Here is a 26,124-nt window from a genome sequence, read left to right on the forward strand (position 1 = left end):
TTCAGTTGGTTTCAGTAAATAGACTAAGGTATTCTCCAAGTGCTAATAGGTTACTCCTCAGTGGCAAACTCAGTGCATACCTGGCATGTATTTAGAGGATGAGGTTTATTCTGTAGATGTCTTCTTATGAATTTGCTCATGTTCTTTATCTCTCAAAGACAGCAAACACAAGGGGCCTAATCGTGTCATCCTATCCCCTGCCAGGTAATACTTTTTCTTGTCAGTAGTTATCTTTCAACACAAATGAGAGTGCAAGAATCAAGGAAAATGTTATTTTCTGAGAAAAAAAAAAGGAAAATAAAGATGTGGTGCTTTAAGAATGAAGGTCAAAATCTTCTTTCAAGTCAATAGTTACAGGAAAACTCCCATGACTTCCATAGGTCACTCATATTTTATGGTAATTAGTGGTAGCACAGAGGCAAGACAACCCAGGGCGGCACTGGGAGATGAGAATTTGGAATTTTTTCTTCAAAAAGCCTATTTTATAGATATTTTATTGCATTAAAATTAGTTAGATATGTGATGAAGAAAAGAGTTCAAAATTAAACTAAAAAGTTTTGGCTTAAAATGTTTTGTCTTATTTATTCCCTTTCCCCTCTTAAATAGTTATACCTTTTTTATTCTGAAAAGGGGGGGCAAAAAGTAAAAGGAGAGAAAATTTCTCTTATTTTTAATAAAACCTTTTCTCACTTTTCTTGTTGAAAAAAGGAAGAAAGTAAAAAACCAGAGATAAGGTGTTTGTCGTCCCCGTCCCCGTCCCCGTCCCCGTCCCCCCCCCACGCACACTTTTCTTTGTTTTTTTTTTTTAATCTTTTCCCCACTTCTTGCAAACTAACTTGATTTCATCTCTGTATTTTGGTGTTCTGAGACTGGAACTTGGGAGCATAACTTGTTGTGAAAGTGAGAGGAGGAGCTAGCAGAAGACAAGTGGAGGTAACAGAAGAATTCTTGGAGTTACAAAGCAGGATCACCTTTCAGATTTGAAAGCTCATACAAAGATCTCATCTGCCCTGAAGTTGTTACTGAACTTTACAGTAGCAGAGTTTACAAAGGGATATTTGTAAGCAGGGTAGGAATAAAGCAGCAGAGATTCACCCTGGTATTAGTTTGAGGTTTTACACTTCAATTAAAATGGAGGCAGGCAAGCATGAGAAATATGTGCTCTTGAATGAGGACTCTGATGTGGAAGAGTTTGATAAAAGTAAAGTGGCACTGATGCATCATCCCCAAGATGGGTGAGTTATGTGGCGTATGAAACAATTAATTTTTATTTAGTACTGAATCTGAATTAAATGTATGTCTCCTTTTTAGATGTTACTATGTCAGCATCTGATATTCTATTACCACATAATATGTGAAAGGTTTAACAGACTTAGAGACAGAAGTGTAATTTACAAAATAAAATAAAATAAAAGGGGATAATTAATATACCTGAAGAAGTGCTTCTTACTTATCTATGCGTTTTTGTACCTTTATACTTGCAGTAACATTTATACATATATTCAGGGCAATGTACACCAGAGAAAGTAAAAGGGCCATATGTTTGTTGTGAGACATTGATTAACTAGCTATGAGGTTTCTGCCCTTTATGTCACAGGCATACTGGTTTAGATGGAAACACTGATACTTATATAGCTTTGATATTTATGAGGCTGTGTTTTGAGAATAAAGGGCATAGCACATTTTAACTCAGTGAATACTGAATGGACTTTTTATGCAAGTTTGGGAGGGGGTTGTTTTTGTTTTTGTTTTGTGGTCTGACAGATATGTCGCCTCTGACTTTGGAAAATTCCTCTTTTCTGCATAAAACAATACTGACAGTTCTGCATTGAAGTACGGGACTGAACTATGTAAATACAGATGTTAGAATGGAAAGTGAGATCATTTTAAAAGCAATCCAAAACAAAAACCAATCCCAAATTTACAAATAAACCATGCTGGAGAAAACATCTTTGCAATAACTGAGTAACATGTAAACAATTATAATAGACCAACAAAAATCTAAGTAATATATGTAGCCTTGGCAGAATTCATTTTTGTATAATTTTGACATCTAGCAATATTTCTTTTTATGCTTTTTTGTTTTTAATCAAATTAAATTTTCACAGTGGCACAAAGTCATGGATTTTAAGCATTTATTTTCCATTTTTAATCTATTAAAATTTTACTGTTCCGGGCAACTATTAAGGAGGCAATAATTATTAAATGGCAGTAAGAGAAACTGAGCTTCACAATGTTAAAGGTTTTTAACCATTCAAACACAAATTATAAACATATATTAAAATATACAAGTTAAGCCCAAAAGTTCTCAAGTAACATTTTTCTAACTTTGCCAGCATGTAAATTTTGATTATTATTGATGGAAATATTTTTGTCTGGTTGGCTGTGTATGGTGAAAGCGATGTTTACCTACATGTACTGATACAAATCTAATCATGTCAAACCAAATACATGGAATAAGAGAACTGCTTTCCTATATCCTTAGATTGGAAAGATTCCCTAAATTTTAACGTCACTGAGCAAATGCTTTCTTTCCTCACTTTGTTTACAGACAATGTTCATGCTTGAATGCTGAGAGCTTGTCATGTTGTTGTCATTATATGCTACTCTGCCTCCAGCTACTATTTATACAAAACCCCTACTTCCAGATGCAGACAAAAGATGTCATCTTTTCCTTTAAGGGTCTTGATGATCAATAATGCCAAGGGACTCTAGCAATGTGGCATATGTGATTCAGCACTAAATGTGGTGCTTGTGGAAACATTTGCTTCTCTTCAGACTTATAAAGCAACTGTTTAGGTTGGTGAATTATGGCCTAATCTTTTTAGAGGATTATAGCAGAACATAGAAGTTTTGCTTTTATGGTGATACATCCAAAATGCTGACATGTTAACATTTTAGAAATCACTTTCTCTACCGCCTTGTTAAAATAAATATGGAATCAAGCCCATGGATTCACAGAGGGGTCAATTACGCAGACTCTTAGATTGACAGGGTAAGGTCTAAATATGACATGACAGACAACTCGGTACTCTGAGATATGCAGGTTTACAAAGAGATATAGCTCACAAAATCTGCTGTTGGATTTGTATGCACCAGTGCAGGCAATGGATATTCACAAGCAACATAGGAACAACACTATCAAGGTCACATTTGGGCTCCTTGCAAGCATCAATAAAGACGCCCTCATATCCTTCACAAGATCATGGAAGTTACAGCTGTGTTTTAAAATCTCTATCCATTGACTGTCCTGCAGCAATTGAAGCCCACTGTGGCAGCTCAGCTTGTAATTCAGACTGTTGCTCTCAGGGTACACAAATTGCCCTGCAATTAAGCTATTTTAAAATTATTCATTCACAGTAACGAAGGGTCCTGTGGCACCTTATAGACTAAAAGAAAAGTTTTGAGCATGAGCTTTCGTGAGCACAGACTCACTTCATCAGATGCTGGTCTTGGAAAACTGCAGGGCCAGGTATAAATAAGCTAGAGCAAGGGTGCAGATAACAAGGTTAGCTCAGTCAGCAAGGGTGAGGCTCACTACCAGCAGTTGATCTGGAGGTGTGAATACCAAGGGAAGGGAAGCTTCTTTTGTATTTAGCCAGCCATTCACAGTGTTAGCTAGAGTCTCTTTCTGTTAGCATGGCAACCCAGACGCAGCATACCTGTGACTATCTCAGTTGAAATGTTTTATATAAGAAATTCTCCAAGTAGCTCCCAGGAATAGAAGGGTCCATCCCTGCAAGATGGGGGACAGACGACAAATTGGAACTGGATTTTTGTACCTTTCTGAACTATCTGAAGTACTAGGTACATGTAATATAGCACACAGATGCACTGCATTAGGTAGAGAATCTTAACTATATGTACGCTTACTTGTAGATCTCATATGAATTTCATTTTAAAAAATAAATTGTTTATCAAAGAAGAATAATTATTTAGACACCAAACTGCTTAAAAAAACAAACAGGAGTTGCACAATTTTATACTAGAGCTGTTGTTACTCACTACTACTTCTGTAATATAATTATGTATTGCTGCTGACGGTGAGAATGTAGAGTCACAGAACAGTAAATAAACTATAGGAAACCCAATCATGCCTTAATAGGAATTATTATTACAAAATGTTAAAGATATTCATGAATGACACTGCCCTCTGAGTGGATGCAGACTCCCACAGGAGACAGTTTGACCTAGAAAAGAGCCCCCAGACTAGATTTCAGGACACCAATGGGTCTATTCTTGGCTCTGGCCACCTCGGCTAGTTATTTCACCTCTGTCTGTTAGTTCCCATCCTATCTGTAAAATGGGGATGAGGATACTGAGCAACTTTCAGAACTGCTGCTCAAGAGAAGTAACAGTTTCCTCTCGGGAGGGATTTCCAAAGGGGCAAAGAGTTTTAGTGAATATTGGGCATCTCACTTCCCTTCATGCCATAAATTTATAGCTTCTAAACCCCCAAAAGAGCCATGTGATCAGCTAGCCTGACCCACCTGATAATACGTGACAAAATTTTTTGCTCAGTTAGCTCTTCATTGAGTCAAATGACTTGCATTTAATAAAAGCCTGTCTTCCAGAGAGGTGTCCTGTCTTGGCCTAAAAACCATCAAGAGATGGAGAATTCATCACTCCCTCTGGTAGCTTGTTCTCACACAGATACACCCTCACTGTTAAAATTATGCCCAACTTCTCATTTGAATTTGTCTGATTTTGAAATCTCTTCCTTTGTAAATCTGTTTAGAGGAAGTCTCATTTCACAACAGCTCTCATGTTCAATAAAGAGAAAAGGGTAGCCCTTTGACCTTATTCTCCACTGCCCTGTGTAGTCATGCAATCTAGCCAAAACCTGGAGTAAACTACTTTAGGAAGTGTTTTATACTCAGTTTTCACCAGCATAAGTTACTTCACAGAGTATAAAGAAATCAGACCTTTGATGCCCAAGTGAAGGAAAACATACACAACTCATGTCAGAGGCAATTCCTTGGACAGTACAAATAAACATGTTTTGACCAGGATAATAAAACAGTTACAGTGAATAAGTTGTCCATGAGATTTTTGTTCCTCAGGGACAAATACACTATGTATGTTATTCTGCCTGCTTATCAGGATTAGATAATAATATCTGTCACACAGAGAATACACTGTTAAAGAATACGAAAAATATTTGCTGAACTACACTCTGAAGTTGTGTAATTCTAATGAATGAACAAGATTACGTGAGGTCCCAAAGGAACTATAGAAGAGGCAGAATGATGCAGTGGGCAGGGAACTGGACTGAGTGAACCCTTAGTTCCATTCTCTGTGCTACCAGTAAGCTGCTGGGCTACTTTCTGCCAAAGCAGCTTCACAAAGGCATCCACTGGGGAGACATACATTACAATTAAACCTAAAGTCCTCTCCCTCACTGAAAAATCCAGAAAGCCGGCCTGTCTGCTCAGCAGTTGAAGGAAAAAGGAATCTAGCTTTAGACCTTCTTCATGTTACTCCAGATTCAACACTGAATAGCTATTTACCTCAGTGACAGAAAATGGCTGGCGGCAGCAGCAGCTCCTCCAGTCTAACCCGAGAAGCCCCCACCACCAGCCCACAGTGACATCCAGGCAGCCTGTTCCAAGCTTTCATTTCATTCCATGCAGTGCCAGCATAGCTCTCATAAGTTCCCTGTAGTCTAATTACATAAGAAGTTACCTTCATTTGCAGCAGAGCGACAATGGTGACATTGCAGGAAATTGTTTATGGATTTGATTGTCATCTGAACCCAGAGAGCCAGATTTACATTAGCATAAAGCTAACCCCATTCATGTTAATAAAGTTATTGCATAGTTAAACAAGAAGAACTGAAGCTTCTCCCTCTTGGGGCTTGATTTTTTTAAACCCTACTGCACTCTCTGGGTTGATCTGCTTTAGTCCTACTAACTGGAACACAATGCACGCCTTTCCAGGGATCAATAACCAAACCAACCACTTTCTAATCACACATCATATCACACAGATGGGAGATATTAACTTGATTTGGTCTTCCCTAAATTGTTCTGGAAGTACTTATCACACATATGTCACATTCTGCTCTTTATAAATATTTTTAATCACTAGCTCCCCTACAAATTTCTTGCCTACAGGAAAAAGGGAACCCATTTCACTATTGAAAACTACAAGAGAAGAGATAACCTTTACCTACACCCACCTCCTCCACACACAAGAACTGAACCTGCTGAGCTGTTCCTCCAAGATTACAAAGCCTTTCAGGTTCTACAGCTGCAGCCCTAACAAAGATGAGTCATCGCTGAGTTTTTCTTTTTCAGATAGACACATTTCATTTTGGCCACATTGACATTTGAGAGGGAAAATGCGCACAAGAGGGTTCTCAGAGAGAGACTGAGTGCAGCTTTTATATACGTTGTCATTTAATGGGAGCTTCACAGGGCAGCATTTTATGTGCTGAAATGTTATTACAGGCAGGACCCCGTGTATCCTGCAGCTGTGGCATATAATATAGAATCTACCCCATTGATTCAGAATTTTGCTGCAAAATCTGTCTTCTCACCAGCTGCAAAAACCTAGCCATCCCTCCTATAAAAATTCATTTCAGTTATGTGTTGTCAGTACAAAAATTTGTGGGATAGGTAAAGAACAAGGGAAGACTAAAATAAATTTGATGTAATCAAATATTCTTTGAAATCAAATGAACTAAATAAATTTAATATCCAACTAACACCAAATTACTAAGCAACTGCTATCAAATAAGCTGTGAAAGGGCTACATATTATTTTTATTATTAAAAAATATAGTGATTATACTATTCAGGTTTTTTTGTAATTAATGCATTCAAAATCACAAACAGCCACAGAATGGGTATCCTGACACAACGCAGTGCCACATAATTTAGGTGCCATTTGCTATAGAATTCAGGATCTGCTTTTAAGGAGAAACATCAGTTAACTGCCTAGTACAGGAGGCATAACCAGGGATGGATAATTTAGTGGCGTTTCAAGTAGAGCATTTAGAGGTAGAAATAGCACTGGGGAGCCCATTGAACTTGCTGAGAGGTGCATTTATTCAATTCCCTTGTGTCATATGCAATTTCTAGTGACCTTTTCAATCTACTGCTTATCTATGAATTTACCAGGATTGTCATGGATTTGAACAACCCAACAATTTGGAAGAGTGGTAACTACATTAAATCAGTCCCAGGCCTAGCCACGGGGAAGGAGGACAATTGGGGCCCAGCAATTCAAAGGGGCCTGAGGCTCCCAGCAAGTGCTGCTGCTACTGTGACACTGATAGCTGGAGACCTGTGCCCTTTAAATTGCTGCCAGAACGCCAGGTGGTGTGAGGCAAAGCCCCAGGCAGCACACTCTGGATGGCCCTGATGGGGAGGCAGCACGGTGCAGTCCAGGCACTGCTGAGAGCCAGCTACCTCAGCACCACCCCTTCTGGGAGTGTGGAGGCTGGGCCCCACCACCACCTTGCCCAAGGGCCCAGCAAGTCTGTCAGATCACCTGATCAGTGGAAAAGAAAACAAACAGCCTGGGTGTCGAGAGCAGCTGATCCAGGAAGCCATATGCAGTGACGTACATAACAACATGACTTCACTGAGCCCACTATCTTAGCACACGTAGTCATACCTGCCAGTAAGCAATGCTCTTTCTGTGAGCAATCTGTATCCAGCGAGTTATATTGTAATACTCTCTCACAGAAATCACAAAGGATTTACTGGGGCAGTGAAAGTCACAACTCCAGCCCACACAGGTGGGTCTTAACTTCCCCATTACCAGCACCGCGCAATAACGCACCAACAGGTTAGTATCAAGGCAAGACAATAAATACCAAGCTATTATCTGTTGATTGGTGCAGACAGCGTCTCCACTATTGGACCATTACTTTAATGAACATTTGAAAACAGTAACAAAAGTTTTATCATCATTGTAGCTCCTAGGAATCCAGGAAGTCTGCCAACCGCTCAGGTTGCTCTGTTGCTCTGCCTGCCAGTGTCCAGTACACAGTCACAATGACATCACTCATTGCTAGCTCTATACTGTCAACATGTACAGGGTATATGTGTTCCAAGTTAGGCCTGTCTGTGTGGGTCAACTGTCTCTTGCAGATTAGAGTGCAGTGAGATTCTGACGATATACTGACAATTTTTTCCATTTAAATAGAAAGTGAGGAAAACGCTAAACAGCAGCTACTCAAGTCGGGCATTTTTAAATCAACACATCCAGATAACTTGTATCCAAGTGTTTTAAAAGAGCTGGATAAGGAGCCAACTGGACAATTAATATTGATTTTCAATAACTCTCAAAACATCAAAGAAGTTCAAAAAGATTGAAAGAGATGAAATGTTGTGCCAATATCGCAAATGATAATGATGGGATGATCAGATGTCAATCAGTCTAACACTGACCTCAGGCAAAGTAATGGAACACTTAAATAGGAATACTTTAATAAAGACAAAAATGTTATATTTAATACTAAGTAACATGAGGTTATGTCAAACAAAGCCTATATAACTAACTTGATTTTTATGAGATTATAAATGCAGTTGGTAAATATAGTAGTGCTTCTGTATTGTATTCAGACTTCGGTATGGCATCTGACTTGGTACCCCACATTTTGACTAAAAAAAATAAAATCATACAAAATTAACATGCCACACATTAAGTTTATTAAAAACTAGCTAACAGATAGGTCTCAGCATATATTTGTAAACGGAGAATTATCACTGAGATGGTGTCTTTCTAGTATCGGTCCCATAGATTTCACTTATTGGCTGTAAACCATTAAATAATTTAATCAAGAGGATATTTTACTTCTGTATTTGGTGCTAGTGCAACTTCTGCTGGAGCACTTTGGCATTCTGGTATCAGCAGTGCAAGAAGGATGTTGCTAAACTGAAGAGGGTTCAGAGGAGAGCTATGGGAATGATTAAAAGATTGGTTGAACATGTTTACATTGATGGACTCAGGAGATCAATGTACTTAGGTCAACAAAGGAAAGGTTAACAAGTGACTTGATTGCACTCTGTAAGCATCTACACTGGAAACAATTATTTAAGAATGGGCTCTTCAATCTAACAGACAAAGGTATAACATGATCCAGTGGTGAAAGTTGAAGCTAAACAAACTCAGACAGGAACTAAGGCATATATTTTAAGTGTGAAGCTAATAAAGCACTGGGAACACTTTATCATGGGTTGTGGTGGATTCTCCATCACTGTGAATTTTTAATTCAAGATTGGATGTATTTCTAAAAGAGAGGGTCTAATTCAAGAAGAAATTATTTCAGGGAAGTTTTTCAGGAAGTCAGACTAGGTGATCAAAGTGGTCTTTTCTAAGCCTGGGAATCCATGTGTACCCTCCCCTTTCTCTCAGTAAATCTGTATAACCATGTCTACACTAGCCGGCTATTTCGAAATAGCTGTCCCAACTTTGAAATAGCACCCCGTGTGTCTACACATGCTGGGCACTATTTTGAAGTTGAAATCGATGTCAGATGGCAAGATGTCAAAATTGCTACCCCCTTCAGAAGATGGGAATAGCGCCCAACTTGGACGCCCAATGTCGAAGTAGGGCATGTATAGACGATCCTCATCCTGCTACCTCAAAATAGCGGAGTCTTCCATGGCAGCCATCAGCTGAGGGGTTGAGAGACACTCTGCCCAGCCCCTGGGCTTATGGTCAATGCGTGCAACAGCCCCTTAAAGCTCCACACCTCCTGATTTCCTGTGGCGGGAAGCTGAGAGCATGAAGGCAGCAGCACAGACATGTGCATAGCCTGCATGCCCTCCAGACGCTCCGATCCCCCACCCAGCACCCATGGCAGCCAGCCAGCACCCCCAGGGCTCCCCCCAAGGGGACCCAGGGTTCCCAGACATCCAGTCAGGGGAGGAAGAGGCAGCGGGGCCCCTCCTTGTTGGACGCCGAGATCAGGGACCTGCTGGGGCTTTGGGGTGAGGAGGAGTGCTCCAGGTAATGGGGAGCAAGTGGTGGAATGCAGACATGTTTGCCCAGCTGGCCAAGGGCCTGGCTGGCCAGGATCATCCTATCCGCATTCCTGACCATGTCAGGAGTAAGGTCAAGGAGCTGTGGCAGGGTTACTCCCGGGCCCAGGACACAGCCAGCTGGTCTGGGGCCGCCCACACTGCTTGCCCCTTTTACAGGGGGCTCAGGGAGATCCTGGGCCCCTGGTACACCTCTTCCCCCCGCCCGGCCACCCTTGATACCTCGCCCGATGAGCCCCAGCAGGCCCCAGAGCCAGAGTCTGGCCCAGAGACCAGCCCTGCACCCCAGGGGCCCCAGAGGATCCCACCCCAGGACAGCGGAGGAGGAGGAGGCGGGCTCCAGCAATGGGGGGATCCTGACTGACCTCCCGTCCTGCAGATCCAGTAGAGCGTCTGCCCACTGGGTGTCCCCCAACCGTGGGAGCGGACCATCAGGTAAGTAGCCCACGTGCACACCCCTGGGTTAAGGGGCAGGGGCAAGGGACATGACCAGGAGACTTGGGGGTCCTTCATGAGGACATTTGAGTGCATCGCCAAGCAGATGGCACACACACACACACACACCCCACCGCTGCAGCCACCATCCCACCCAGCCACCCTCCACCTGCCCTGGAGCCTGCCGAGGAGGAGGACCACGGGGCTCAGGGGCCAGCCTGGCCATACCTTACAGTCCTCCCAGCCCCCACCCAGCCTTGACGGGGCCTCCAGCCTAGACATGGATCACAAGCCAGGTGCTGGATAGTAGGGGGAAAGGGGGCCAAGGACTGGGCCACCCAGGCCTCCCCTTTGTACATAGTCCCCCCCATTATTGTAAATAGTTGCCTTGTCCCACCCACCTTTAGTAGCTGTCCTCCCCCACCCCAATGTACATAGTTCCCCATTCACGTTTAGAAAGTTCATAGTTTTTGTTGTTTCAAGAATGCTTGATTTATTTAAAACAAAACAAACGTGTGTCGTGTGCTCTCAGGTTGCATAGTGTGGGTGTGGGGGCAGTGTAGTGTGTTGTGGACAGTGGGGGAGGGGACGATGCGTGGCCCACCAAGCTGGCCCCACCAGCATTCACCCCGCAGCCTGGTCAAAATGGGTCCACAGGGCCTCCCGGACCTGGATCCCCTCGTGGTCAGCTTGGTGGCTCGGGGTGGCGGCTGGCTGGGGTAGGCCATGCCAGCCTCCACAGCACAGCCCTGCATGAATGCCTCCCCCTTGCTCTCCACCAGGTTGTGGAGTGCGCAGCATCTGCCAACAACCTGGGGGATGTTGGGGAGCCCCACATCCAGGAGGGTGAGGAGGCACCTCCAGCAGCCTTTGAGGCGGCCAAAAGTCCGCTCAACCAACTGGCGTAGGTTGTTGAACCGCTCCTGGCGGGCGCTGAGGTGACCCATGTAGGGGCGCATGAGCCAGGGCTGGAGTGGGTAGGCTGCATCTGCCATGAGGCAGAGGGGCACAGTGGTGTCCCCCAGAGGGATCTCCCTCTGGGGGATGTAAGTCCCCACCTCCAGCCAGCAGCACAGGACCGAGTTTCTAAAAAGCCGGTTGTCGTGGGTGCTGCCAGGCCAGCCAACATACATGTCCAGGAACCGACCCCAGCTGTCCACCATGGCCTGGAGGATCACCGACTGGTAGCCCTTCCTGTTCAGGAAGCGTCCTCCTCTATGCTCCAGGGCATGGATGGGGATGTGGGTCCCGTCCAGTTCCCCAAAGCAGTTAGGGAACCCCGTGCTGGGAAACCCCACGATGGCCGCATCCAGGTCCCCGGGCCTCATGAGCCTGTGGAGCAGCAGAGCATTCAGTGTGCCAACCACCTGCAGGGGGAGGACATGAGCACCCATGAGGAGTGTGCAGGGTGTGCCTGGCCCTCCCCCGGGGTCCCCCGTCACCCCCGGCGTGCCCTTACCTCCATGACGACAGCCCCGACAGTGGCCTTGCCCACACCAAACTGCTCTCCTATGGATCAGTAGCTGTCTGGAGTGTCCAGCTTTTTTGCTAATGACATTTTATCCAACATATCTGCAATATGGAGAAGCAGATGGTAGCTGTGTAGACCTGTCTGTAAGTTATGTTCACTCTAGTCAACAGGTATCCCCAAGTCCTTCTGGGAATTTTCCATGGTTTCAACTGGGGATGCACAAGATGATAACGATTGTTCATTTAGACCATCTTCCTGAATGTTATTTAGCTTCTCTTTCACTGCTACCTCAAGCATCACGTGAATCCAATGTGAGAGCTATCTCACAGGCATGCTGCCTGGCTGAAGCCCAATTGGATATTGCCCTGAATCATTTCCCCCAAGGTCTTCCTAATTCCTCGGGGGTACACTATTATATTAGTAAGAGCAGCTGTTCTAATCACTTTTTCTGTGCAGCTTCATACCTCTTGACTCCCACGAGAGGCTTTGAGATACCAGCTATATTGGACATTGTCTTTGTCAGTATCCTCTTGGTCAGTCATATTAAGTGCTCTTAGCCAAAACTCCCACCCTGCTTCATTATGAAATAAAATGTTAATAAAAATCATTCTAGACTTGTTACTCAAATGTTCCTACCAGTGCAATGCAGAAAACTTCTATCCTGGGGGACATTAGTGCATGGTGACCTGGCTTCACCAGAACTTTATCTGAAGACACCAAGAAAGCAATATATTTCTCCTGTGCTGCAGACATACTAGATGCACCTGCAAGGCCCCAGGAGTTGCTCCCTATGGTCCATACTAATTGCATCCTCTAGAGATATCTATATTTTGGTGGGAACAAGTTTGTTCTACTACCCCTACAGGAGCTCTTGTGATGCCTTTGAGTGAAATCCACTCCCAATACAACAGCACTAGAGATACCAATCACCACAACAAAAGTTCATATGAGATGCAGAGCCCCCAAATTCAGCATGAGTTAAATTTCTTCTGTTTTCTGCAGTGGTTGGCAACGTAACTGATACTAATTTAACTCCTGCAGTGTTAGTGTTTCTTCTCTTCAGTGCTGGATGTTCTCCATAGCTCAGATTTATTCTTTTACCCCAGAGTTTAACAGCATTGTGGTTTTCCAACCATCAATGTCTCCTGTCATGTGTTAACTGGTACCTGGGCAGCTCTTAACATGAGCTATTGTATAAATTGCTGATGGTATCCCTACTGTATCAGCAATTTCTAGTTCCTCTGATGAGGCTTCCCCCTGCTTCAGCAATTCCACACTGTCTGCAAATATCAGCTGGTCTGGAAGCCACTCAAGAAACTCTCTCTGGTATGATGTATGGGGCATCTGTGAATGGCTTGCACCTGGGCATGCTCCAGATATTTAGCCACTTCCCTAGCAATCATTTTTTCAATTGCTGCATCTGGTATAAATGAATCACCTGGGACTGGAAATTAATAGATTATTCCTTTAAGGAAGCCCAGTTTCTGCTCTCACATTTGTAACACTGTATGTAATTGGGTTTATAGGTTTTCTAGTGTGTTATCCTTCTTCACATACAGTTTCTGTAGTTTTTCTGCAGGCTACTTAGAAACTGACTTTTCACTTTGAAGTCAGTCATTGTTTGACCCAGCTATAGGGCCTATTCTGCACTGGTAAAGCCAGATTCAGTGCAGCAGGGACTCTTTTTGGGGGTTTTTTTTTGTTTGTTTTTTAATTCACTCCATCATCCAGGCACTACAGTGCTAAGCACCATGCTGCTTTCTCATCAGACCACTTATTTACAAAGAACCACAGCTCAAAGTCTGTCAACTACTCATAGATTGCAGTCTTACCTGCATAAAGAGTAAACTTCTAATCAGGCAAAAGTATTATTGCCATCTTAGCTCCACAGGCACCAGCTGTAATAGTTGCTTGTAGAAATTATGGAAATTGATTGAGACACTGCAGCAAGCACCAACTCAAGCAACTTTTACTTTTTCTTACTCTCACAAACTAACACAACAATAAAACAAAAAAGCAGTCCAGTAGCACTTCAAAAACTAACAAAATAATTTATTAGGTAATGAGCTTTCGTGGGCCAGACCCACTTCTCCAGACCATAGCCATACTAGAACAGGCTCAATATTTAAGGCACAGAGAACCAAAAATAGTAATCAAGGTTGACAAACCAGAAAAATATTATCAAGGTAAGCAAATCAGAGAGCAGAGGGGCAGAAGGTGGGGGAGGGAGTCAAGAATTAGAGTAAGCCAAGTATGCAAAAGAGCCCTTATAATGACCTAAAAAATTCCCATCCTGGTTCAAACCATGTGTTAATGTGTCAAATTTGAATATAAAAGAGAGTTCAGCAGCCTCTCTTTCCAAAGTGTTGTGAAAATTCCTCTTCAGTAAGATGCAGACTTTCAGGTCATTAACAGAATGGCCCACTCCATTAAAGTGGTGACTCACCGGTTTGTGGATCAGGAGTGTTTTTATGTCTGTTTTATGCCCATTAACTCTTTGTCTAAGAGAGTTTGAAGTCTGTCCAATATACAAAGCAACTGGGCATTGTTGGCACATGATGGCATATAAGATGTGAACTGAGGAACATGAGAATGTGCCCACGATTCTGTGACTAACCTGGTTAGGTCCAGTGATGGTATCTACAAAATAGATATGTGGACAAAGTTGGCAATGGGCTTTGTTGCAAAGAAAAGGTCCAGGACTAGTGCTCCTGCAGTATAGACCGTGGTTGTAGGTAAGAATCGTCATAAGGTTGGGAGCTTGTCTGTAGCAGAGAACAGGCCTGTCACCCAGAGCGTTCTGGATTGTGGCATCCTGATTAAGGATAGGTTGTAGGTCTTTAATAATGCCTTGCAGTGGTTTGAGTTGGGAACTGTAGGTAATGACAAGTGGTGTTCTGTTACTGGCTTTTCTGGGCCTCTCTTAAAGTAGTTGGTTTCTGGGTATTGATCTAGCCCTGTGGTTTTGATTTTTACCTCTCCCGGTGGGTAGTTCAGGTTTATGAATATTTGGTAGAGATCTTGTAGTTTTTGGTCTCTGTCAGTAGGATCAGAGCAAATGCGATTGTACCTAAGGGCTTGACTGTAAACAATGGATCTACTTGTGTGTGCAGGATAGAAGTTAGAAGCATGAAGGTAAATATAGTATCAGAGGGGTAGCCATGTTAGTCTGGATCTGTAACAGCAACGAAGGGTCGTGTGGCACCTTATAGACTAACAGAAAAGTTTTGAGCATGAGCTTTTGTGAGCACAGACTCACTTCATCAGATGCTGGTCTTGGAAATCTGCAGGGCCAGGTATAAATAAGCCAGAGCAAGGGTGGGGATAACAAGGTTAGCTCAGTCAGCAAGGGTGAGGCTTACTACCAGCAGTTGATCTGGAGATGTGAACACCAAGGGAGGGGAAGCTGCTTCTGTATTTAGCCAGCCATTCGCAGTCTTTGTTTAAGCCAGAGCTGAGGGCGTCGAATTTGCAGATGAATTGTAGCTCAGAAATTTCTCTTTGGAGTCTGGTCCTGAAATTTCTTTGCTGTAGGATAGCTACTTTTAACTCTGCTACTGTGTGGCCTAGGAGATTGAAGTGCTCTCCTACGGGTTTTTGTATATGGCCATTTCTGATGTCTAATTTGTGTGCGTTTATTCTTTTATGTAGAGACTGTCCAGTTTGTCCGATGTATACAGCAGAGGGGCATTGCTGGCACATGATGGCATAAATTATATTGGTAGATGTGCAGCTGAATGAACCCACGATGGTGTGGCTGATCTGGTAAGGTCCTGTAATGGTGTTGCTGGTGTAGATATGTGGGCAGAGCTGGCAACAAGGTTTGTTGCATGGTTGGGTCCCTGAGTTAGAGTGACTGTGGTGCAGTGTATAGTTGCTGGTTAGGATTTGCTTCAGGTTGGCAGGTTGTCTGTGGGCAATGACTGGTCTGCCTCCCAAGGCCTGTGAAACCCCGACAGAGACAAACACCTACAGGATCTCTACCAAGCATTCTTGAAACTGCAATACCCACCTGAGGAAGTGAAAAAACAGATCAACAGAGCCAGACGTGTGCCACAAAGCCTCTTACTACAGGTCAAGCCCAAGAGAGAAACCAACAGAACACCACTAGCCATCACCTACAGTCCTCAGCTAAAACCTGTACAGTGCATCATTAGGGATTTACAACCCATCCTGGACAATGATCCCCCACTTTCACAGGCCTTGGGAGGCAGACCAGTCCTTGCCCACAGACAACCTGCCAACCTGAAGCAAATCCTAACCAGCAACTATACACCACACCACAGTCACTCTAACTCAGGGACCCAACCATGCAACAAACCTCGTTGCCAGCTCTGCCCGTAGGAGAGCACTTCAATCTCCCAGGCCACACAGTAGCAGAGTTAAAAGTAGCTATCCTACAGCAAAGAAATTTCAGGACCAGACTCCAAAGAGAAATTTCTGAGCTACAATTCATCTGCAAATTCGACGCCCTCAGCTCTGGCTTAAACAAAGACTGCGAATGGCTGGCTAAATACAGAAGCAGCTTCCCCTCCCTTGGTGTTCACATCTCCAGATCAACTGCTGGTAGTAAGCCTCACCCTTGCTGACTGAGCTAACCTTGTTATCCCCACCCTTGCTCTGGCTTATTTATACCTGGCCCTGCAGATTTCCAAGACCAGCATCTGATGAAGTGAGTCTGTGCTCACAAAAGCTCATGCTCAAAACTTTTCTGTTAGTCTATAAGGTGCCACAGGACCCTAGGTAAGTATAGCGATCAGTGGGTTTCCAGTAGAGTGTGGTGCTGATCAGGCCATCCTTGATTTGTACTGCAGTGGCCAGGAAATGTATCTCTCACGTGGAGTAGTCGAGGTATAAGTTGGTGGTAGGGTGCAGATTGTTAAAGTCTCTGTGGAATTTTTCTAGAGTATCTATACCATGGGTCCAAGTCATAAAGATGTCATCAATGTATCATAAGTAAAGGAGGGGTAATAGGGGACGAGAGCTGAGGAATCGTTGTTCCAGGTCAGCCATAAATATATTAGCATATTGTGGGGCCAAGCAGGTGCCCATAGCAGTTCCACTAATCTGGAGGTATAAATTGTGCAGAGTTACAGAGGTCAGACACAGATTGGCAGTGGTGACATCAGGGATGGTATTCCTAATCACTTGTAATCTGTCTTCGTGGGAAATATTAGTGTATAGAGCCTCTACATCCATGGTGGCAAGGATGGTGTTGTCAGGACCCTTTTCCAATGTTCTGTAATTTCGTCAGGAAGTCAGTGGTATCTCGTAGACAGCTGGGAGTGTTGGTGGCATAGGGTTTGAGGAGGAAGTCCACATAACTGGATAGTCCTCTTTTATATTCAAATTCAATAACTAATAAATTAGTCTTTAAAGCACTACTGGACTTGTTTTTTGTTTTGATAGTATATAGACTAGCATGGCTTTCTCTCTGTTCCTATAACACAACAACATCATATCAGAACAAGAAACCACTTAACACAAACATAAAGATCCAGGAACACCAGTTTGTGGAGTCACTCTCTGCACCCATCATATTAATATTTTATATATCACTCTGATAATCCATGTTGGGGCCACCAGAATTTTTCTTCAGAATAGTGAACATGAGCTGGTTTAATGATTCCACCTTGCAAGGTACAAACAAGTAAGCACATTTATTCATGACATCAATATTAGCTCAGACTCTTCGGTTTTATTACTCTGCTGCCTTGTGTAATTAACTCAGAAGCTGCTGAGAAACTACAGTGAGAAAGTACTGCAGCTACCTGCTGTCGAGATGTAAGTGCAGATGTTTCAGCCAATTTTATACAGAACAGAACAATATATGGTTTTGTTTTTTGTTTTTTTTGTAGGAAAACATGCTTGAAAAGTAGTCAGGCGTTTCTGGCCCATTTTCACCTACGGAGACTCTGTCATGTTTTCTTTATCCTGCTGCTCCTAACTTCCCAGGTATTTCTGAGTCTCTTTGTTCTGAAATTGCATCAGGAGTTGGAAACACTAAAGCAGAAGCAAGTTACAACACAGAAGGATGGTAAGAAAAGAAGATCATGCTATATTTAGGATTCACTTCAAATGAATGTGGTATCAATTTTCTATGTGGTGACTGAAGGGGGCTTCAAAGCAATATTCACTGGATATAAGGGCTCCCACTGATTTCAGTGGACACTATAGGAAGCCCTGAGTTACCTTCAAACTTTACTGCTGTGTTATGAGAAAGGAAGTTCTTTCCCTTTCACAACCTGGGCCAGTCTGATCTGAGTTTCAGTCATGCTTCCATCTGGGCTGTTCTTTGTCCCCATTAGAACAGTCACTACTCTCCTCTACCCAGGGGTGATCTATAGCCAAACCTGTGTTCCCAAGTGAGCAGAGAACCTTCTTCAAGGTGGCAGGGCTACTCTGTGCCAGTCCCATAGAAGCTGTGCCACAGACCAACGCAGTATATATAAACCACCCAGCAGGATCAGACATCTCTGCATAAAGTCATCCCCTAAACATACTCCAAACTGACTGTGTATTTACAACCTGATTCCTACCAGGCATAGCTGTGGGCCACCAGCTAATCCTTAAGACATTCAGTGAACAGCTTGCAGGTAATAAACTTAGCACAACTTTTTCTGCCTTGTACCTAGTATTTGTGTCCCAGCTTCTGCCACAAGTATTCTAATGTAAGATATAGCTAAAAATCTACATCTACACGAGAAGCTTCTCTCTACAGAAGTAACTTTCAGAAGGGATTCCCCAACCAAACTTCTGTCAATATATTGCATCTACGCATGAAAGTGGATCAAAAAAGCAATATAGTTTGTCAACAGAGAGTAGCCAGACTGCCCAGCCCTTTTGCGGCAGAATGGCTGACTGAAAGCTCAACAAAATGGCCCCAGAGCATCTACATGGCTGTTTTCTGAATGTAGAAAAATATAATGCTGCCAGCAGATGTGCCGGGTTTTGCTGACAAACAGCCCATAAAGCACATTTTGCTTATAGATGTGCCGCATGTTTTTCCCACAAAAGGCCAGTTTTGCAGGAAAAAACCTTTTGTGTAGCCATAGTCTTAGTTTATGTAGGAAAGAATCCTCTGTGTAGGGGATTCTGCTGACAACTGATAAAGTCCTCTGTTCACTAGGTACGGTAGACACAAACCTGGCCTGTATTTACACTTTTAACAGATGAATTAAAAGCACAAAACTGACATGGTTAGAAATAGAAAGCAACATTTTGCAACGTATCATTCTGATTCTGCTTCTAAGAGACGGGCTGGAAGGTAGCAAGTGTTTCCTTGTAAATGTCTGTATACCTTTCGTTTGGTATTTTGAAGTCCATAGCCATTGGGGCTTTTGAATATTATATTATACACACATATCTCTGTGCGGATAGAACGGACAATCACAAGAGTGTCTCAGTCTTTTTTATAACATTTGAGGAAGCCAAATACTGAGAGAGAAGCTTGCCTGCTAAATCAAGTATCCAATTCTTAATACCAAGAGCTCAGTGTATTACCATCTAATTCTGGGGTGCTAATACTATTCTACAGCAGTTTAGCAACTGTTGTCAATGTGGTATTTATCCAAGCATTTTGTCCTAAAGATTAAAGGTGTTATATTGCTCCCTTATATTTATATCAGAAAGTCTATTTTTCCCTATGTGAGTTCACTTCATTTTGCACTGGAGGGAAAAAAAACACATTTAAATAAAATCTTTACCAATTCTTAAGAAAATAAATTAAATGTATATGGTACATTTGATAACTACTATAACTGGTACACTCATGACATAGTCATCAAATGATACAAACTTCAGCTAATGACAATGCCTCACAGCACCCCTGTTTCATAAGAGAGTCATGTTACCCCATATTCCAGATGGGAACACTGAGTGACATATTTTTAAAACAGGAGATCAGAGATACTGCAACTTTCTCCCATATTTTCTTTGCAAATGTATCTGTGAAAGAATTTATCATGCTTGGAAATCAGAAAAATGAGCATGCAAACAAAAAAATTTAGGCGTCAAACTAGACATTCACATGGCCAATTGCAGCCAGTGCATTTCTGCATGCATAATTTGGGCCTATGAATTTTTAAAAGTTAGAAGGAAGAAACTAAATATATTGTCCAAAGCCAAACAATTTACCAGTGATGGAGTGGGGAGCTGCTGGCCATATAATAGTCTGTCATTGGATAACATTGTTTCTCAGGAAGAAATACTAAAAATGATGTGTACTTTTACTATAAAGGTGATGAAATTCTGAAATATCTTATTGCTTTGTAGACTCTGTTCTCAGCAAATGTAAATTCTATAGAATGAATTAGCAGAATACCTTTCAGAGCACTACAAAACAATACAATGTAAGGTCTTCTTAGCATCTCAGACATTAGCTTGTTATTAAGTACTTAAAATAAGTGAAATTAGGCACTTTACCCCCTCGTAGTTTCTCTGGGAGCTATTTTTATTTTCTATTTCGTTTGACTCCTATCTTATACATGTATTATTTTAATTGCTGATATACGGAAAATGCAGTATTTATTATGGTTATTAAATTTAATCTATTTCTTGCTACTGGACTAAGTTTTACAAAAATCTACAAATGTGGTGAGTTGCACCTTGGAAGTCCAACTCTTGTAGCTGATAAGAACATGCATACTACTTTTTCTGCAAGGGTAGAAGAAACCTGATTTGGCTGCATAACTGAAATAGTATCTCTTAAAAGCCGCATCTACACGTGCTGGCTACTTCGAAGTACCCGCGCCAACTTCGAAATAGCGCCTGCCACGTCTACCCAGGGCGGGCACTCTTTCGAAGTTGAAATCAATGTAAGGCGGTGAGACGTCAAAGTCGCTATCCCCATCAGGGGATGGGAATAGTGCCCTACTTCGACGTTGAACATTGAAGTAGGGCACGTGTAGCCGATCCACGTCCCGCAACATCAAAAGAGTGGGGTCCGCCATGGAGGCCATCAGCTGAGGGGTTGAGAGACGCTCTCTCCAGCCCCTGAGCTCTATGGTCACCGTGTACAGTGGCCCCTTAAAACTCCCCGCCCCCTGCGTTCCTATGCAGGAAGCTGAGAGCGCGTGCAGGAGGCAGCACTGCCACGTGGCCAGCCTGCACGCCCCTCTGCAGCCCCAGTCCACCACCCCTGCAGCAATGGCCACTCGTCAGCCCCCCAGCACCCTCAGGGCACCCCCCGAAGGGGAGCCAGGGCTCCCAGGCAGCCAGCCAGCCTGGGAAAAGGCAGCAGGGCCCCTCCTGGAGGGAGGCTGAGATCCGGGACCTGCTGGGGCTCTGGGGTGAGGAGGAGGTGTTCCAGGTAATGGGGAGCAAGAGGTGGAACGCGGATGCGTTCGCTCGGCTGGCCGAGGGCCTGGCTGCCTAGGGTCACCCTGCCCGCACTCCTGACCACGTCAGGAGTAAGGTTAAGGAGCTGTGGCAGGGTTACGCCTGGGCCTGGGATGCAGCCAGCTGATCTGGGGCCGCCCCCACCACTTGCCCCTTTTACAGGGAGCTCAGGTCTATCCTGGGCCCCCAGTACACCTCCTCCCCTCCGGCCACTCTTGACACCTCGGCCGACGAGCCCCAGCAGGCCCCGGAGACAGAGTCCGCCCCGGAGGCAAGCCCCGCACCCCAGGGCCCTGCCCCAAAAGCCCACCCCTGGGATGCCGGAGGAGGAGGAGGGGGAATCCTCCTCCAGCGATGGGGGGCTCCACATCACCATCCCATCCCGGAGCTCCAGCAGGGCGTCTGCCCAGAGGGTGTCCCCCGACTGTGGGAGCGGACCGTCAGGTATGTACCCCCCCCGGTGCACACCCCCGGGGTTAAGGGGCGGGGACAACAGACATGACCAGGGCCCTCCACATGCCCAGATGACCATGGCCCCAAGGACAGCAGTGGCATGTCCCTCAGAAGAGTGCATCAGCCCCTGCCCCCCAGCAGGACAGAGCCATGCCCCATCCCTGGGGATTGGGGGAGCAGAACCTAGGGTCCCCCGGGGGCGGGGGGGACACCCATCATCATCATCAGCATCTCCCAGGGACAGGGATGGGGAACCAGCAGCAGAGGGGTGGGTGGACAAGGGCCACGGGTCGGGGCCCACACTAATGGCTGTCTCCACTCTTCTTCCCCCCTGTGTTCCGCAGCTGCATATCGGAGGGCCTGGAGAGTGCCGGTGAGGTGTCCGTGGTCCCGGAGAGGCCACCGGGGCCATCCCAGCAGGCCAGCCCCTCGGCGGAGCACCAACCAGCCCCAGGATGAGGCCAACAGAGGAGGAGCCACCAGAGGACTGCGACGGACCCCCAGCTGCTCGTGACCCTCCGGTGTCAGCTGGAGGTGTCAGAGCAGCGCTTGCAGGTGGCGGAGCGGCAGCTCGAGCTCCAGGAGCAAGCGCTGGCCTGGCACCAGGAGGCATGAGGGGCCTTCATGCGCACATTCAAGCTCATAGCGGAATACCTGGCCCCCCATGCCGCGCCACCTGCTGCTCTGCCCACTGCTCCGACCGCCATCCCACTGCCATCCGCCACTCTGGGGCCTTCCGCCGAGGGCGACCTGGGGCCTGCAGACACCCGCCGGCCTTATCTGCCGGTTCGCCCAGCCCCCACCCAGCCTCGGCCAGGGCTCAGGCTGAGGTGAGGGTTGCACCCTCCAACCCCGGGTGCCGGACAGTAGAGGGGTGCGGGGCCGAGGACGTGGCCCCCGCCCTTTGTACATATCCTCCATTATTTGTATATAGTTTGTGTTGGACCCCTTTTTTTTATGGTACCTGCCCCCCCATGTAAATAGTTCCCCTCTTTTGTTCTACTATATATATATTTTTTGTATTAATAAGAGAATTCACTGCTTTTTTGTTTCAAAAACAACAGGTCCATTTTTATTTGCAAGAAGGGTGGGGTGCTCTTGGGTGCTCTGTGGTGTGGGCGTGGGGGCAGGGAGTGTTGTGGAGGATGTGGGGGTGCAGTGGGTGGCTTTCCAGTGTTCACCCTGTGGCCTGGTCAAAATGGGCCCACAGGGCCTCCCGGACCCAGATCCCCTTGGGGTCCACCTGGCGACTGGGGCAGCGGGTGGCTGCTCGTCGGCCCTGCCAGCCTCCACAGCCCAGCCCTGGAAGAATGCCTCCCCCTTGCTCTCCACCAGGTTGTGGAGTGCGCTGCACGCGCCCACAACCTGGGGGATGTTGGTGGGGCCTGCATCCAATTGGGTGAGGAGACACCTCCAACGCCCTTTGAGGCAGCCAAAAGTGCACTCGACCACCTGCCATGCATGTTTCAAGCGCGTGTTGAACCGCTCCTGGCTGGCTGAGAGATGGCCCGTGTAAGGGTGCATGAGCCAGGGCCGGAGTGGGGTGCGGCGCGTCTGCGACGACGCAGAGGTGCATGGTGGTGTCCCCCACAGGGATCTCCCACTGGGGGATTTAGGTCCCCGCCTCCAGCCAGCAGCACAGGCCCGAATTTCTGAAGACCCAGGTGTCATGGGTGCTGCCAGGCCAGCCAACATAAATGTCCAGGAAGCAGCCCTGGCTGTCCACCAAGGCCTGGAGGACCACCGAATGGTAGCCCTTCCTGTTCAGGAAGCGTCCTCTGCTGTGCTCTGGAGCACGGATGGGAATATGGGTCCCATCCAGAGCCCCAAAGCACTTTGGGAAGCCCAGGCTGGCAAACCCCATGATGGCGGCATCCGGGTCCCCAAGCTGCACGAGCCTGTGGAGGAGCAGGGCGTTGATGGCGCGGACGACCTGCAGGGGAAGGACATGGGAGAGCACCAGTGAGGGGTGTGCTGGGTGTGTCTGGCCCTCCACCCCAGGCCTCCCTCCCCCAGGCCTCCCTCCCCCAGGGCTGCCCTCCACCCCAGTGCTGCCCTCCACCCCAGGGCTCCCCCCACTCCCCAGGCCCCCCCGCCAGGTCCTCTTACCTCCATGAGGACAGCCCCGACGGTGGCCTTGCCCACACCAAACTGCTGCCCCACGGATCTGTAGCTGTCTGGAGTGGCCAGCTTCAAGACAGCGATGCCGACCCATTTCTCGACCGTGAGGGCACGCTGCATGGAGGTGTCCTGGTGCCTCAGTGTGGGCGTGAGCCACTGGCAGAGCTCCAGGAATGTCTGCCGGCTCATGCGGAAGTTCTGGAGCCAGCGCTCGTTGTCCCACTTGCCGAGCACCAGCCACTCCCACCAGTCTGTGCTCGTGGGGTAGCTCCACAGCCGGCGGCGTGTGCAGCGGGGGGAGGTCAGCGGGCAGCAAGGTCTGGGGCTGCTTCCTCCTCCCCTGGGGGCAGCTCCTCTTCCGCGAATAGAAGGTGGTCAGCTGCCTCCTGCATAGCATTGAGCAGGGCAAGCACTGCTTCTGCAGGGGAGGGTGGGTGGACCTCTGGCTGCTGCTGCTGCTGCTGCTGGGGGTCCATACTGCCTCGAAGGGGTGTGTGTGCCTGTGGCTCTGCAGCCCGTGTGCTGTGCAGGCTGAGTGGTTCTGGGAGAGGCCCTTTAAGGGGGCGGCTAGCTGTAGCCCGGAAGTGCTAGTCCGCCCTGTAACCCTCTCTGCAGCTGTTCCTGGAACCCTTGTTTCAATGTGGGCCGCTTTGGTGTGTAGGCGCTCCCCTGCAGCACCTACTTCGAAGTAGTGCTGCCCAACGTCAACGTTGAATGTCAACGGCACCAGCCCTGGAGGACGTGTAAACGCTATTCATCGAAATAGCTTATTTCGATTTTGCTACATCGAAATAAGCTATTTCGATGTAGCATACACGTGTAGACGTAGCTAAAATGTTCAACCTCTCTCTCTCTCTCTCTCTCTCTCTCTCGTTCAATCTCAAATATAGTGTGTAGTCTTATTAATATGGGAATAGTCTTTCCAATGGACCATCAAGATGTAGATTACTGTAATCTATACAGTACCGCCAGCCATGCTGGCTAAGAACATTAGTTAGGTGTTTCCAGTATTTATTATCGCGAACTAGTAGCATTTTCTATATGTAAGGTTGCCCAACATTTCCCATTTCAAACCACTGTTTCAGTTGCTGGTAATTTTGCCAAACAGTAATTATTCAGACTGAAATTCCCCAAACTGGGTGCTTGGCTCAGACTGATTTTTGAGTGTTTCAGCAAAAATGGATGAGCCAAGAATTAAATTAGACAAATATGTGTTGTGCCCATGGTTTAAAAACCAACCAAACAAACAAAACCCACCTTCTAACTGAAAGGGATAGTTTCATGTTAAGCCAGCTGAATGCTGCCCTGGAGAACTGCATTCTGTCTGTCCGCAGAAGTCCCATATGAAGCTGGACAAGTCACCTAAGTCACCCCTCTCACATGTGTTCACTAACTGTGTGCTCCTTGTTTCCTCTGTACCCTTCTTCAAATGCTGGGTTCTGATTTAAAGAAGAGCCGAGCACTCACAGCTCCAGCTAAAGTCCATGGGAACTGTGGCTTGAATACATAACAGATTATCATGCTAAGGACTGTAAGGTCAGCCCCAACTCATCTCAGATCTTACCTTAAGGTCTCTGTGTCTCATCACCTGTAACAATACTACCATATCACCTCTGAGTTGTGTTGTGAAAATAAAACAGCAAATGTTTGTAGAACACTTGGGAACTATAATGATGGGTACCATAGAAAAGCTTCTGAGGAAATTAGTAACTTTATTTTCTGAAGATCAGTACTGGGATCACAAAAGGAATAATGAAGAAACAACAAAATATTGAGTAGCTTCTAATTCAATAAGCACTGGCTATCCTGGGCACAGACTGAGGCAGGCGTCCCATGGAAAAAAAGTATGAGATTGTGTGATTAAAGACTGGACTAGAATGAGATATGCAGCTTATCTGAACTACTATTGTATAGGCAACCTTCAGTCTGGCATTTCTTAACCTCTGTGTGTTGGACTTTTTAATCTGACCAGGTTTTTAGCATAGTTGTCTATGTATAATTTATATATCTCTATACTCAGTCATTAGCACATTAATGGTTACCTTACTTAGCTCCAAAAGTATGTTTGCACTTTATAGAAATACAACTATTTTCCAAGGTCTGAGTCCAGCTGTATTTTCACTTCTTTCCCTTGTCACAAATATCCTCTAATATTGTGGCCTCATCCCAGTCCTCAGTCCACACTGTCAAACCACCACATGCAGTAACTTCAGCATAAGGAGCAGACGATGCTGTTGAGGAAAGGCCAGGAATAGAGAGTATAGGTGCTGCAGGCCAGTTTCAAGGCAAATTATCAATGCTTTGCTTC

At 45.6% G+C, this 26,124-nt stretch overlaps 1 protein-coding gene across 1 annotated transcript in view; it reads left to right on the forward strand.

Moving 5' to 3' along the window:
- The first annotated feature begins 1,131 nt into the window (after positions 1–1,131).
- Positions 1,132–26,124, forward strand: part of LOC142012924 (uncharacterized) — a 63,324-nt gene continuing 38,331 nt past the window's right edge. Inside the window, exons 1-2 of the mRNA XM_074993972.1 lie at positions 1,132–1,235; positions 17,762–17,940. Of these exons, the coding sequence (XP_074850073.1) occupies positions 1,132–1,235; positions 17,762–17,940 (283 nt within the window). The remainder of the gene's footprint in view (positions 1,236–17,761; positions 17,941–26,124) is intronic.

This window comes from Carettochelys insculpta, chromosome 4, assembly GCF_033958435.1.
Source record: "Carettochelys insculpta isolate YL-2023 chromosome 4, ASM3395843v1, whole genome shotgun sequence".
Classification (NCBI taxonomy): domain Eukaryota; kingdom Metazoa; phylum Chordata; order Testudines; family Carettochelyidae; genus Carettochelys; species Carettochelys insculpta.